Below are 14848 nucleotides of genomic sequence, written 5' to 3'. Positions count from 1 at the left end.
TTGAAAGCACTGTAGAAATTTTCTGTATTCGTTTTCTTACTGCTGTGTAACCACAGATTTAGCTTAAAAATAACACCCATTTATTAGCTCACAGTTCTTCTAAGTCAGAAGTCTGGGCACAGTGTGACCGGGTTCTCTGCTTAGGGTTTCCCAAGGCTAAAATCAGGGTGTCAGCCAGGCTGCATTCCTTTCTGGAAGCTCTGGGAAAGAATCCACTCTCAAGTTCATTCAGGTTGCTGGCAGAATTCAGTTCCTTCCAGTGGCAGGGATGAGGCCCCATTTCCTTGCTGGCTGTCAGCTAAAGGCTACTCTCAGCTCCTAGAGGCCACCTGCACACTTTGCCACGTGGTCCCCTTGAGCTCTGAAGCCAGAAATGAAGATTGTCACACGTCAAATCTCTCTAGCTCTGAAGCTCTCTAACTTCTCCTGATTCTCTATGATTAGGTCAGTCCTACCTGGAAAATCTCCCTCTTAAGGTCTACTGACTTGAAGCTTGATTTCATCTGCAAAATCCCTTCGCAGCAGTATTTAAACTAGTGGCTGACTGAATCATTGAGATGTGTGTGTCCACCAGGGGCCAGAAGCTTGGGGCCAACTTGGAATTCTACCTTCCACGATGTGCACGCAGTCACATCATTGAATTCTCACAGCAGCTCTTTAAAGTTTTCTTTTCATTTCTACTTTATAGACGAGGAAACTAGATTCGCAGATAATTTGATAATGCCCCAAAGATGGGTGAAGGGTACATGAGAACTCTGTATTATCTTTGCAACTTCTTGTGAGTCTAAAATCATTTCAAAATAAAATGTCTTCAAGAAGAAAGCTTTCCCAAGATCACATAACTAGTAAGTGAAAGAGATGGGCATTCTAACACACCACTCTGCCTTCTGAAAGTATTGCGTTTCTAAAGTGATCTCATCCCTAAAGCCCCTGACATTTATCTAGATGAGTGAGGGCTTCTCGGTCTTGACTGTTCATTAGAAACACTGGGGAGCCTTTTAAAAAATAACAGATGCCCAGGCACCACCCTCAGACACTGTGTGCTTTCACTGGTCTGGGGTGCGATCCAGCCATCCGTGTTTTTTAAAGCTCTGTATGTTAAGAATCACTGAACTAGAAATTATTTAATTATAAGTGACAGTGTTAAATATGTATATTAAAAAGAAATTAGTATTTGCTTTTGAAAGAGTGGAATTCATCTGACTTCAATGCATTTTACTGGAAAACAAGGACTGAAAAAGCTTGAAATACAACTAAGATGCAGGAGAACGCATTCATATTTTTAAAGCGTGAGAATGCATTTAACTAATATTTTCTTTCTGCCACATCTCTGTGCTGCATAAAACCGTCCTAAACTCAGTAATTAAGGTGGAACGAAAAAATTGTGTTCTTTATTTATCCACAGAGAAATTAATGGGTAGCTGCTTGCCTTCTGGAAATGGCAAAGTAAAATATGAGAGAGAGATGAGGAACTGTAAAATCACAGAATGAACCCACAGACACTAACAAGCCCTCTGCTGTAGAACTCAGTAAATCATTGGAGAGATAATCTCCTTTTACTAGCTTATCTCAATCCCTTTCAAGTTGCCTTCTCTCAAAGAAGGGCTGTGCACACAGCTGACATCTAGTAAATTAGTGATGTGTACTATATAATTTATCTAAGAAAGCGTGCCCCCTTGACTCGTAGTGGTAATAAGGGCAGATAAAATATTCTAAAGCTCAGAAGCATGAATAAGCAATCAAAAGAATTCAGCTGAAAATGAAATCCTGAGATACATCAAAGGCAGCCCTTCAGGAGAGGTGAGCATGCTGTCCAGACAGACCACTCTTGCCAGACTTGTATTACGGTATTTAAGCATACTCTGCCCTGTAATTGGATAGAAAAACCGTGGGAACGGGCTTTCATGGGAATAACTTGATGTAACTGAGGAAGAACTCCTGGGTTTGTGGGCAGAAATATGTAGGGAGCCCAGGCAAATAGTTTTGTTTATGAAAGCCCTATTGTCTTTGGGCCTATCTGTAGTTGGACTTTAGTATGATTTTCTCTTAAAATTGTATATTGCCGATGGTGGGACACCATGTAATTGAACCAACACATATGCTTCATGGGACAGAACTATCTTTCTAAGTGACCCAGTCTTAGGCTCATGGAAAACAAAGGTGAAAGGAGCTCTCAGTGACGTTGCACATCATACAACCAAAGTGACAGCGACAGCGAAATTGGGTGGCTAATGTCAATATCGGCAAATAAATCTCTGGCCACAGCTAATGTCCCACATGTGTTTGGCACCTCAGCTTTTTACAAAGGAGGACCCCTCTCCTTCTCTCCTCCTCTGTCTCTCATATAGAATTGTATGCAACTAAGAAGACCCATATATATGTGTGTTCTGTTCAGCAACAGCAAAAAACGATAAACATGTTAGTCAGAAGAGAATGATTAAAAATGCTGCAGTTAAAAAACTAAGGTAGATGTATATGCAGTGATAAGGAAGGAACTCCACGGTACACATTATTTTTAAGCACTTCCTCTTCCCTACCAAAAAAAAAACAAAAACACTTCAGGAGAAGTACTGATACAATTTCATACATTTTAAGTGCACACGTATGTGCACACACACACAACAGAAACAATAAACTCGAGTTTCAAAAAGAGCTTCAAACTGATGGATAACTGAGGAGCTCTTAACTTTCTGTGCATCACTCAGCCTTCCACTTGTGCATTAATTCACCTCTCAATACAGAAATTAAAATACAATGTAGCCTTGCTCAGACACACAGATGAATGCAGTGTGGCCCTCTGAGGCTTCCGGAGGGCCACACTGCATTTGTTCCCATGTGTGATATGGGCTAGGAAGAGTTATTGCTGAGTAAGCCTCATGAGATACCAGGCACTAGAGGAAATGTTTGAATGATCTCTGGGGCTCACAATGTCCTGTGTGCAGAAGGAAGACTAGCAAGGGCGAAATTGCTGAGAGACTGAAAAAAAGAGAACAATGATGATATTAATGGGTACCTTGGATCCAACCTTGCTGAAAGCTAGCCATCCTAGTACAGGGAGGGTGGGAGGGAGGAAGGGATAAAGGGATGAATTAGAAATATTACTCCAGAGGCAAAAAAAAAAAAAAAATTTTTTTTTTTTTAATGCTTAACCTAGTTGAAGATGGAGTTGTTTTACTTGCAAATGTAGGGTCCTAAAATATATAAATAAGAGCAATCTCCACATTTTGATTCATACCAGCCACCCCTGCCTGCTTCCCTTGGCATATATCCTAATAATGCTAGTCAGAGCATCGAGAGCCACACTTACATGGTGTGATGCATTCCACAAAGTGAAAGCAATTTTCCAGAAGAGGTTCCCATAGTCTTCCGTTTCCCCTGAGAAGGTCCTTTGCAGACGCCTTTAGGACACTGATTCACAGTCATCAGTGCCCTTTAGAACCACCAGTAGAGGTTTTCTTTATTCAAATGATACTCAGGCTCTACCCAGGACCTACTCCTGAATTTTCAGGGTTGGGGCCTAAATATATGTTGGTTTTTAGTTTTTGCCAAAGTGCCCAGGTCTTTTCTGAAGTGCATGGAGGAAAAAAAAAAAAATGCTACTTTAGACCTTGAAAACCCATATGCCAACTGGTGAAGTAAATATTGTAAAGGCCAACGGCTGTGTCTTAACTGACTCTTCTCTCTACGGCTACAATTTTAATAGCTCAATAAGTGCTCGTAAACTATTATTATTGTCTAGGTTGAAACGTCCCCTGCCTGTGGGTGGTAGAGAGGTTTGACATTAGCCAATTTTGAAAACTCCTTTATGGAGGTAGGTCTAAAATAATGGCAATATTACTCTACCATTACCACTACCAATATTATTACCATGTGCCAGGCACTGTTTTAAGCATTGTACGTAGAGTATTTTTCTTTCAATTAAAAATCCATAAACCCCATAGGGGAGGTACTGCCATTATCCTCATCTTACCAATAAAGAAATTAAGCCCAGACAGGGTAAATAGTTTGACCTGGGTCATGCAGTTAATAACGGCCAGAGCTGAGACTTCGGAGTCTGCCTTCAAAGTCACTGCTTTATCACACATTCATTGACCCACATCTTTGCCTATTTGTCGATCCTGCCTCTTTGATTCTTTATCTTTCTCCCATTTCTTCAGAGTTGATAAAGTAGTGGTTATTTTGGCCCACTAAATCCCCAAATGTTCTCATCGGGATGATGGCCAACACCCAAGGGCTCTTTCTCCTGGTCCAACAGGCTGGAAGGGGTTCCAAGATGGAGCTTCGACTGCCCTTTCTTTCCCAGACCCTCTCGTCGTCCAAAGTCAAGAATCATCACGTGCGTGCCAGGCTAAGCACTCATCATAAAGCATTACAACCCCATGAGACAGTTACAACTGCCGCTTTACAGGTGAGCGAACTGAGGTCTGGAGATAAAGGCGTTGGGAGTCTGATGCTTCAGTGGCTGTCGCAAACAGGCAGAGAACACGGGGGAAAGGAGTAGGCTTTCTCCCTCCGATGTGAGCACCCCTCGATTCAGGCTTGGGTCAATTTTTTTTTAAAAAGAGATGGACTGGCATTTTGCTAAAGTGTTGCTATGGGCAAATGATTATCTTCATAAATCATGTCAAAAGTGGGCATACAGGAAAGAGGCAAAAAAAAAATCTTTTTACCTTTGCTGAATCAAGTACCAACCTAAGAAAACATCTCTGATTTGAGTCAGTCTGTATCAAAAAACTTGAAAATACAATCCAGTCTAATCCTCAATTTCACATGATCCTCTCAAGCGACTGAAAAGTTCCAAAGCAGAATAGGTTATCCAGCAAAACCCCTGCTAGCTAACGAGGCCCCACGAAACGCCGGAGCCTGGTTTCTTTCTGCCTCTGGACTAAGGTCATTTAACTTCAGCCCTTTTCTGAATGGAAATCAGCTTTCTAAAGACTGCTGGGCAGGCAGTGACCGGCAACAGACGACTCAAAGGCTGGGGCTTCTGAGTCATAAAATACTTCTGAAAAGGGGAGATCAAAGCGTCCATGCCGCCTATTGAAACCTAACTACTTCCAAAGTTCCTCCCAGGGACCCAGGCTCTCCAGAGAATAGGTCCCTACAGCCAGAGTCTAAAAAGGCCACCACTAAGTAAGATACAATGAGGACATTAGGGCAGCCAGCCATGGAGGAGAAATGCCACTTAAGGTTTAATTGTTGGGGAAAAAGAAAAGAGAAAGGAAGTGACAAAATTGGACTGGGTCCATCGGGAATCAAGGCTGGAGGGGTCCCGTGGCAGTCTTGACCATGGCACAAATTCCACTGTGCTCGAGGCTGTGCTGAGGCTGGATCCTAACCAGAAACTGGACAGAAGAAGCCGAGAGGAACCACGGGGCAGTCTACCCTGCTCGCCAGCCGGGCCCTCGCTGTGGCATTACAGATTCAGAAGGAAATGCAATATGGGTGACAGTTTTTGCATGTCTTTTCCCTTGATCTTCACATTGTGGATGCTGCTTGGTGTTAAGAGTTTCTTAAGAAAGGGGTGCATTTCCCCCAAATGGAAATTTATTAGGTACTAAAAAGGTGCAAATAATAACCTTAAACCTAGGAACTGTTGTTTTCTGGTAAACCACAGAATCTCAGACAAGTTGTTGTCGGAAGTATAGCTTAAAAAGGGAGGAAGTCGTCAAATCAGCATCAGAATTTTACCTGTTGGAGCTTCACAATGCACACTGACATATCAAAAGATGTGAAAAGTATTGCAGGAAACACATTTGCCTGATTGCATTTAAACCTAACGATTCCCTAACTTTGTGGAAATAAAAGGCCATGAAACCACTTATATGATCATGAAATCTTTTTATTCCTGAAGCATCTCTTAGCAGTTAGAAATCAATACATTATATTATAGTATCTCTTTTGGGAATCATTGCTTGGGTGATTTTCTCGTCACTACCAATCTGTGAAGAGATACTCCTTGAAAAAAAGTCTTCATGACCAAATAAATTAGGGAAACTCTAGATTTAAACAGAGTTAAACAAACATTTTAATGTTGGACATTTCTGAATAATTAACATACAAATGTGCACGGCAAAGCTCCAAGAGGTGGCATTTGGCACTAATTTGACCATGCTGCCTCCCACCTTCTAAAACCATACTCCAGACCCCTTCACCTCTTAGAGTCATAGCTTGGTTCAAAATAAAACAGCAATTTCTCGTTCTAAAATTACTGCTCTATTTCTCCCTTAGAATGAAAGTCTGTGAACTGGAGTACAGCTTCTCTCTCATTTGCAGCTTTACCCACTGTGTTCTGAACAGTGGCTGAAATAACAGAAGCTCATCAATAGCTGTTGAATGAAAGAATGATCATTCAATTTGTCTTTCCAGTCACTTCTCAAAATACACTCCCACTAAGTTTCAGAAATGGGATCAATCTGTCAAACCAACAGCAAATCAAATTAAAACAATTTTCCTGTATGTCCAATGTCTACATCCAACGGTTTTCTAATGTTAGCATACATTCAGATCATTTGGAGAATTAAAAATGTACATTCCTGGGCCCAGCTTCCCTGACCTTCTGTTGTGGGAAAAAGAAATTCAAATTTTCAATCCCTCAAGTGAAGCGAATGTATCTGATCACACTCTGAAAATCATTATCCTAATAAAAAGGAATACTAAGGTGGAACATTTCTGGGCAGAAAGGTCTTTTAGATCTCTCGGTATGTAAGAAGATACAGATTTGTTCTATCATCCCAGAAAACAAAATGAAGAAATACAGACAAAAGTCATAAGAAGGTAGGTTGTCCTTCAACGCCAAGGTAAAGAGTCTCTCAACAATGCATGAGCTTCCTGGATGTAATAAGCTTCCCATCACTGTGGGAGCCAAGGAGAGGATGGATATGGTAGAAAGGAAGTACCCGGCAGACTAGGTTAGATTAATCTGCAACCCTGAGATTCTGGGACAAAAGGCGGCAAACCCAAATACCTTCATAGAGTACAAGACAGCCAGGTATAGGGAGCAGTGGTGAGCTAAAGAGGGCTTGCTCCTTTATAAAGGCATTCAAAATTTTAAAAATTATCACCCCAGACATACAGGTAGGTAGGACTCAGAGAAGTTCAGAACTCCTGTTTTATGAATTATTCCAAGTAAATAACTGCCTACTCAACTCCCAAATAAAGTAAGACCTTTTAGTTTTGGGAGGGTGTATTTTAAGAAAATATTTTAAGTGCAGCTTAATTCTGAACTATTGAGGGAGATTCCATGCCAGAGAAATCGTAGCTGAGGTATACATATATGTACATATATATTTCACTATTATAACCCTTCCAACCATTCTCTCTCCTAACGTTTCCCTAGAAGTCAAGATAACGCTTAGTAGCTTTCCTATTGGTATTGTTATCTAAAGATGACGTTATTTTCCTATTACACGCTGAATGCACACTAGGAGATAGCTCTAACCTCTAAATGTATTCTGATGCCAGTCGCCCAGCCCTCTTGGAGAAAAACTGGTGTAGAGACTTCAGTGGAAGAAGCTTCATTTCTTAGACTCATTCATCTTGTCAGCTTTTGTATTAATAAGAGATGCTCATCTCTTCTAGCATGTGAACTCTGATGAGTCTCTCCAACAAGCATGTTAGAGGCTCATCCCTCTGCTGAAGTACTGAATCATTCACTATTCTGAATCCACTACAGTAGTTGCTAATTAACTGTAGAAAGTATTAATTTGGCCTTGTTTGGCCAAAGAAGCTGGGCAATGCCTATGGGTTCCAGTTAGCAGAAAGGATGAAGAAATTTTTCCTCTCAATGTAATTATTTCCTTCCATATCTATCTCTGTGTTTCTAGTGAAGTATCCCCTCAATAGAGAGCTATGCATGATCTCAATGCTCACCACTACTAGTTGATCGTGTTTCATGAGCAGATCAATGCATTGTTGGAGATTCAAAGCCATAATAACAATGCTGTTAAAGGTGACAAGGTGTTTTTTCTCAGAATTCCTATTTCTACTCACAAAGAGAAAACCACCACGATTAAGGCTAAAAATATTCATACTATTTCTTGTCCGTATATGATATAGATCACAAAAGAGGGTATACCAATGGCTGATAGACAAAAGAAATGGTACTCAACTTCAAGAACCATCAGGACAATAAAAACTAAACCCATAATTTGGTACTGCTTCATCCTCATCAATCAGAGTGGCTCAAATGGAAACAACAGACAATAGCAAGTGTTGGTGAGGATGTGGAGCAACTGGAACTCTCACACTCTGCTGTTTCCATATCCTGTGACCCAGCAACTTCATTCTTATGTTTCCGATAGGATGTGGCCATAAGTTCACCAAAAGGCACATACAAGAACATTCAGCAGTACTCTCATAACAGCCTCAAACTGGAAACGATTAGATGTCCATCAACAATGAAATGGAAAGCGTGTAGAATATTCATACAGATGGATACTGTGTGATTCTACTTATGTAAAATATTAAAATAGGCAAAATTAAGCTATGTTGGAAGTTAGGATCATGGTAACTTCTGATGGGTAGTGACGAAGAAGGTGACACAGAGGGGTCTTCTTGGGCACTGGTGATGTCTTGCTTGATCTGGTTGATGGTTAGATGAGTGTGAACTGTGTGAAAATTCATTAGGCCATATTCTGATTTTTACATTTTTCTGTATATACATTTTGTACTTTTTTGTGTATATATTATATGTCAACTCAATGCTACAAAAATTAACACAGAGCGGTGTCTCGGTTTCTCGGTTGTGTCTCTGTCTTTATTATTTTTTATTTTTCAATAGAGTATAGGTACATGTGTTTAACAGGGTCATGGGGAGGCAGACAATGAAATGAAATAAGCTTGACGCTCTCCTTACCCCATAACAAGTGGGCTCTGCTAGGGCCAACAGACTGGATAATCAATCAGATGCATATAGATGGTAGTGGTCTTAGAAATCATTTTACATGGTTCAGGAGAGGAAACTGGAGTCTAGAGAAATAAAGTTAATTAAGTGTATGTAGCTGGTTTGAACAGTAGGACAGAATCTAAGTTTCATGATTCCAATTTAAGTTGGCCTTATACGCAGACAGATGTGATTGTTAATTACTCTTTCACATCCATCACAAATTAACCCTTTCCCTGTTTGCCTTGAGAATACTAGCTGGCAGTGCTTGCATCTGCAGTGTTTACCCTGAGATAACTCGTGGATTACAATCCAAAATTTAGCCCCAAAGTCTGCCATGAAATATCTTGCTTTTATTATTTTTGCATTGCTCTAGAATATTGATAGTCTTTGGAAACAAATGACACCATTCTATTTATAGCATTCTGTTTTTAGTAGTTCGATTGCTGAAAATGTCAAATCCTAGAAAACGTAGCATTCCTAAGCGTGATGTTCCATGAATGATGGCAGCAAGCTGCACTTTTTATTTTTCTAAATGGGAAAAGGGTTAACTTGCCGTGTTATTATGTGTTAAGTAATCACTTGCTCCCTGTTCAGAAGAAAATCTCTTTAGGAGAAATAACATGATGTTTATTAACATGAGACCATCAGATTTCCTATCGCTCACAGAGTGAAATCCTGAGAGCGCTAAACACGAGGAGACAAAGTTTTGCTGGAACTAGTACGCGCATGGAGCAATTATGCCCTTCTAGGAATGCCTGTAGCACGTGAGAAGTCGCTTGATCCCCACAGCCCTATCATGTAAACACTCATTAGTCCCGTTTTAGAGATGAAGAAACTAAGATACGGAGATTAGTAACTTGTCCAAGGTCCTATTAGTATCTGCTGGTGTGAGAAGGACCCTGGGAAGACTGCTCTTAAACACTGTGTCATGTAGGATGGGGATAGTTTAAGCAGCTATGGTGGGGTGCCTAAATTCCTTCTGAAGACATCAGGATACTGGAATAGACAGAAGAGAGGGAAATATGAGAGGATGCCCCTCAAAAGAGCAGGAGACTCATGACAACAAAACCCAGATGTATTCATGTTCGTGCGTGTACACATATGTTACAATTTACAGGTCATCAGTGAACCACAAAGATCATTTAAATGGATCAAGCTTAGTTGGGAATCATTAAATCTTTGCTTCCCTTTGTACTTTAAATACTATCCCAAATACTGTGACTCTTGTGGTACTAAAAGATTTTAGCTAAATTTCAATACACAATATGAAAAAAAAAGTTAAAGTTTCAACTAGCCAGGAACATGGGCTCATTCTTGGTCATCCAAGCCACCCTCTCTTGCTATGTGTCATGATATACCACGTACATTACTAACCACATACTCAATGGGCTATCTCATGTTTTCCTTCTTCTAGTCATCCCAGAGTATGACCATCATGTGTCTACACACACACACACACACACACACACACTCTCTCTCTCTCTCTCTGTCTCTCTCTCCTGTCAGTTTAAGACAATTCTCAACTGCAATGCAGAATGAAATCAACCCAAACACCATTTACTGCCTCTCTCTCCCTCTCTCCCTCTCTCCCTCTCCTGTCAGTTTAAGACAATTCTCAACCCAAACACCATTTACTGCTTCATCTATTTGAAAGAATTCTGAGACAAGTATCTTTTACACCAGAGGTCCCAACGCCCCGGGCCTTGGACAGGTACCAGTCCAGTAGCCTGTTAGGGACCCGGCTGCACACAGCAGGTGGTGAGCAGCAGGCAAGTGAGCAAAGCTTCATCTGTATTTGCAGCGGCTCCCCAGCACTAGCATCACCACCTCAGCTCCACTTCAGATCATCAGGCATTAGATTCTCATAGGAGCACTGGTCCCTGGTGCCAAAAAGGTTGGGGATCTCTGTTTTATACCAATATTCTTGGCCTGATGCTCAACAGATGAGGATTGCACATAGGGGAAATAACACGTCCCAAATGTTTCCAAATGTTCCTCTTCTCTGAATGGCACACTTAACTCTACCAGCCTTGAACATATCACACTCTAAAAGAACGTCCTTACATGAGCAGCACAACACAGGACAGATTAGTTCAAAGACAAAAGGCCTCCCTTCTACAGTGAAGGTTGAGCTTAACAGGGCTGCCGACTGCAATTTTGCACTGAAATACAGTTTTCCTATTTCAAAGCAACATAGAGGCATGCAGCTTGTTAGATTTATATAATGCCTGGTCTCTCAAGACTTTACAAAACGAATGGCATCCATCAAATTAATTTCCTTGGGGATCGTCTCAAACATGGAGAATGAAGAGGCCCAGACCATTAAACATCAAAAGAATGTTCTAAATGGTAATTAGAGTTCTATTATATTTTCTTTTTCTGGGAGCAGATTAGATTAATTCAATTGAGAATATTATAAGTATCAAAGCTGACAGTGTGAATGTGTCGTGTTGGCTGAAAGAGCATTTAATATTGCAGACATCTGTTCATTCGAAGTTATACAACACACACACGAAAGAGGGAACTGACTCAGAGGGTGAGGTACTTACCAAGCCGGCACACGTAGACACAGCGACAGAGGAGGAGCTGTCATTTCTGATAAATCCCTGATAGAAACATCGCTGCACCGTGGGTCCCCGAGTCTCTGAAGCACCATCTTTTCCAAGTACCTGGACAATAAAGTGACTGCTCAAAATCGCCGAGGGCTTAAGTTCTAAATGTAGTTCCTGTCCAAATGCTGAAAATCGGTAATGCAGGGAGCTGCTGGCACTCAGCGCCGATCGCTTTTTCCTGCCGTTGTGCAAAATGTCGTGTGAAATATATGACCCGCCCGAGTCCACTTCTACCGGTGTGACAAAGACGTAATCTGCAAGGGGAAAGGTTTAGCTGTCAGCACCCAGAGCCCACAACGCCAAACAGTCACTTCCCAACAGGCTGGCAAAGAGCAGTGCAAGCTTGAAGATCATCTTTGTTCTATTGCCATGCCCCTCGATTAAATATAATTCAGAGCAGCTCACGAAGAGGAGAACCCTGTGGTCTTTACAATTAGCCACAGTAATTCCTGTAAAAACTAAAAGTCAAGCTCAATCTTGATAAATGTCAACAACGTTTGAGGAAAATGCCACAACTCTCATGGTCTGGGGAGAGACAGAGGAACTTTTTATATTACCCAAAGAGCCATCTATACATAAAAATTGATTTTTTTTTTTGGAGATGAAATAAATATAAAACCACAAAAGTGATTTTTTTTTTTTTAAAGGTTACTATCTTTGTGTTATACTGCATCGGGAGCATTTGGGAAGGGGCAGAATTTAAATTTCAAATAACTCACAGCGATGAGTAACTTGAAATAATACCTCAGATAATTAACAAGTAACCACATATTTTCATATTTCATAGTTTCATATTTCCAATTAATTACACATGACAATAAAATTCCAGAACTTGTAGTGCTCAACATTTTACTACAGGCTTTCACGGGGACAATCCCATGTAATTGTAAGCACAAAATATAGTGGATGCATAAAAATGCCTCAACATTGTCAGAAATTTTCCTATATAGTCTGATGTTTAAAATTGCTCAGACATGTTGTCAGATCAGGGACACCTGGAAAGGCATGTTTAAAAATACCTTCACCGCTGCTCCCTAGAGCAGCACTAATTGCTGCTTGTTCTAGAGGAGGAGGAGCTAAAAACAATTTGCTGTTTGAAAAAATGAAGCCAGCCCACTGTTTTCTATCACAAAACATTGAAACTGAAAAGCATCATTCCACAAAATGATTTGGAATATGTCCTCTGCGCATTAAAAAACGCTCTGCATTTCCACTTTCTAGGCACAGAATGGGAAACTAATTTGGAAAGTTTTTAGAAAGATTCCGAATAACAGCCATGTTTGAGTCACTTGGGTTCTAAGTTATAAGAGGAAAAGAAAGCAGAATTTCCCTATTCCCCAAATAGTCAACAACCCCCACCACACACAGACCAAAAAAAAAAAAAAGCCCTATACCTAGCAGGTGTCATCAATAAGTAGTATTCTAATTGGGCCTACGTTTGCAAAAACAATCTGAATATGACAATTTTCATATTTCTTCTGTATGACCATTTGTGACTCTTACTGCTTGAGCAACTCTTGTTCTTACAATATTGTTTATGTCCTGCCTCCCCTATCTCGCCTCCTTTAACTAGAACTATCGAATTGACATGCATATTCAAAATCCATTGATAGGGTTTTTCTTCCTTAACCTTAAAAAAAAACAAAAAACAAAAAACTGAGGTGTACACTATTTCTCTTATTTTAAGAATCTCTATTATGTTGCTTTACAGGTATGTGGCTCTTGATTAAATGCAGCTTTTTCTGAGTAAAAACAACCCACCTCCTCCCTTACCAAAAAACTGTGAAAACCATCCCTGACGCATGCTCCAGGCAGCATCTCTACAATAGTTGTTTCTTACCTCCTTGTCCAGAACCGTATGAAACTGCCTGCTCTTAGCTAGAAGGCCATGCAGGAACCTTCCAGCCAGCCTTGAATGGAATCAGCTGGCAAAGCCCCCCACCCACCCCAGACACCTGCTACTAGTTTGTTTCCAAGGAAAGAATAAGCTGGCTGATGGCAATATTCAGTTCTTGATGGGAAGAGGTGATCAGAGGCCCCTGTAGAAAATGATATGACCAGTCATTTCACGGGCTGACTAAAGATGAGGTCCTTACAGGTGGTGGAACAGAGGGGACCTGCATGCAGCCATTTGACCCTGACCGAACAATGGGAGGTTGTTTTGGAAACTGCAGCCGGCCTTCCTGGTTGGATAAAAGGTGAATTTCTCAAGAGCTGATTCCTGACTCTCTCCTGTCCCCTCACTCACCCCCTTCCCCCTGGCACAGCCTTCTCCAGGCTCTGCCATTACCCCCTTCCCCAATATGACCCTTTGTCCCCTGACAGGAAAAAGAGATAACCCTGGAAGGCTAAAAATTAGAGAATCTGGTTGGACATCAAGGTCTTGCGAGACACCTTGGATGAGGGATCAGCGGTTCTCCTGCAGCAAGTAGGAACAATGGAAACAAGGATTTCCTTCTGGGCGCCATCAATAAGTTAATAAATGACAGACTGAAGGGGATTGTGGAGCTTTTCAGCAAGGGGACCTCAGAAGAGATAAAGACCCCAGAGACCTCAAGCTACCTGCTTTCCTCTCTAACAGTGGTCTTTGAGAATCCAGAACACATAAGAGAAATAGAAAGAGAAGGAAAGGAAGACAAGGAAAGGAAGTGGAGAGCAGAGTGAGGGGGAAAGATGGGAGAAGGAAATGGCTCATATTCTTTCATCCCCAGCCACGAATTAGTTCCTGCCGCTTTCCCAGGTGAGGAAGGAAACAAGGAAAGTGCCTTTGGACAGACCGTCTTAGTCAATGCCCCCTTCCGAATTTCTCACTGTGGTACAATTTTTTTTTTTTTTTTTAAACAAGCCATCTGTGAACAAGGGAAAGTATTGTTTTTTCATTTATGTCACTTGAAGCTTGGGATATTGATTTTTTTTTTTGATAAGTTCAGCGTCCTTGCCACAGCTCCCCCTCTCTAAACAGGAACCATTTCCATCCAAGACGCACACACACCTGCCACATTGGGGGCAAGGTGGGGGTGAGCTTTTCTACCTTTTCTCTTTTTTGGGGGGGTGGGGAGGAGGGAAGGAAGGACGGGACAAAGTGCCTGGACAAGTCTTTCTGAGGGTGGAGGGTAAATACGAACCATGGTTTAATCCGCCGCCACCGCCGCTGCTGTCACTGGCTAAGGCTGCGGCGACCGACGCGCAGCAGAGGCAGCACAGCTGGAGCGCCTGCAAGAGAAAAGGTGACAACAAGCATGAGAGACGCGGCAGGGCTTGCACCTGGTGTCCCCTGCCACCCGCTCTCGGCGAATCCCTCGGTGGGCACCTGCCTTGGCCACGCGCCCCAGTCCTGCCGCCCACGGCG

At 41.6% G+C, this 14848-nt stretch overlaps 1 protein-coding gene across 1 annotated transcript in view; it reads right to left on the bottom strand.

Moving 5' to 3' along the window:
* ADAMTS18 (ADAM metallopeptidase with thrombospondin type 1 motif 18) overlaps window positions 1-14848 on the bottom strand; it is a 364329-nt gene that overhangs the window by 114785 nt on the left and 234696 nt on the right. The window contains exons 7-8 of the mRNA XM_025045377.1: window positions 14625-14712; window positions 11437-11753 (exon numbers count right to left, since the gene is read on the bottom strand). Of these exons, the coding sequence (XP_024901145.1) occupies window positions 11437-11753; window positions 14625-14712 (405 nt within the window). The remainder of the gene's footprint in view (window positions 1-11436; window positions 11754-14624; window positions 14713-14848) is intronic.

Source organism: Pteropus alecto, unplaced genomic scaffold (assembly GCF_000325575.1).
Source record: "Pteropus alecto unplaced genomic scaffold, ASM32557v1 scaffold42, whole genome shotgun sequence".
Taxonomy (NCBI): Eukaryota; Metazoa; Chordata; class Mammalia; order Chiroptera; family Pteropodidae; genus Pteropus; species Pteropus alecto.
Note: the sequence above shows the minus strand (reverse complement) of the source record. Positions and strands in the feature narration are given on the sequence as shown.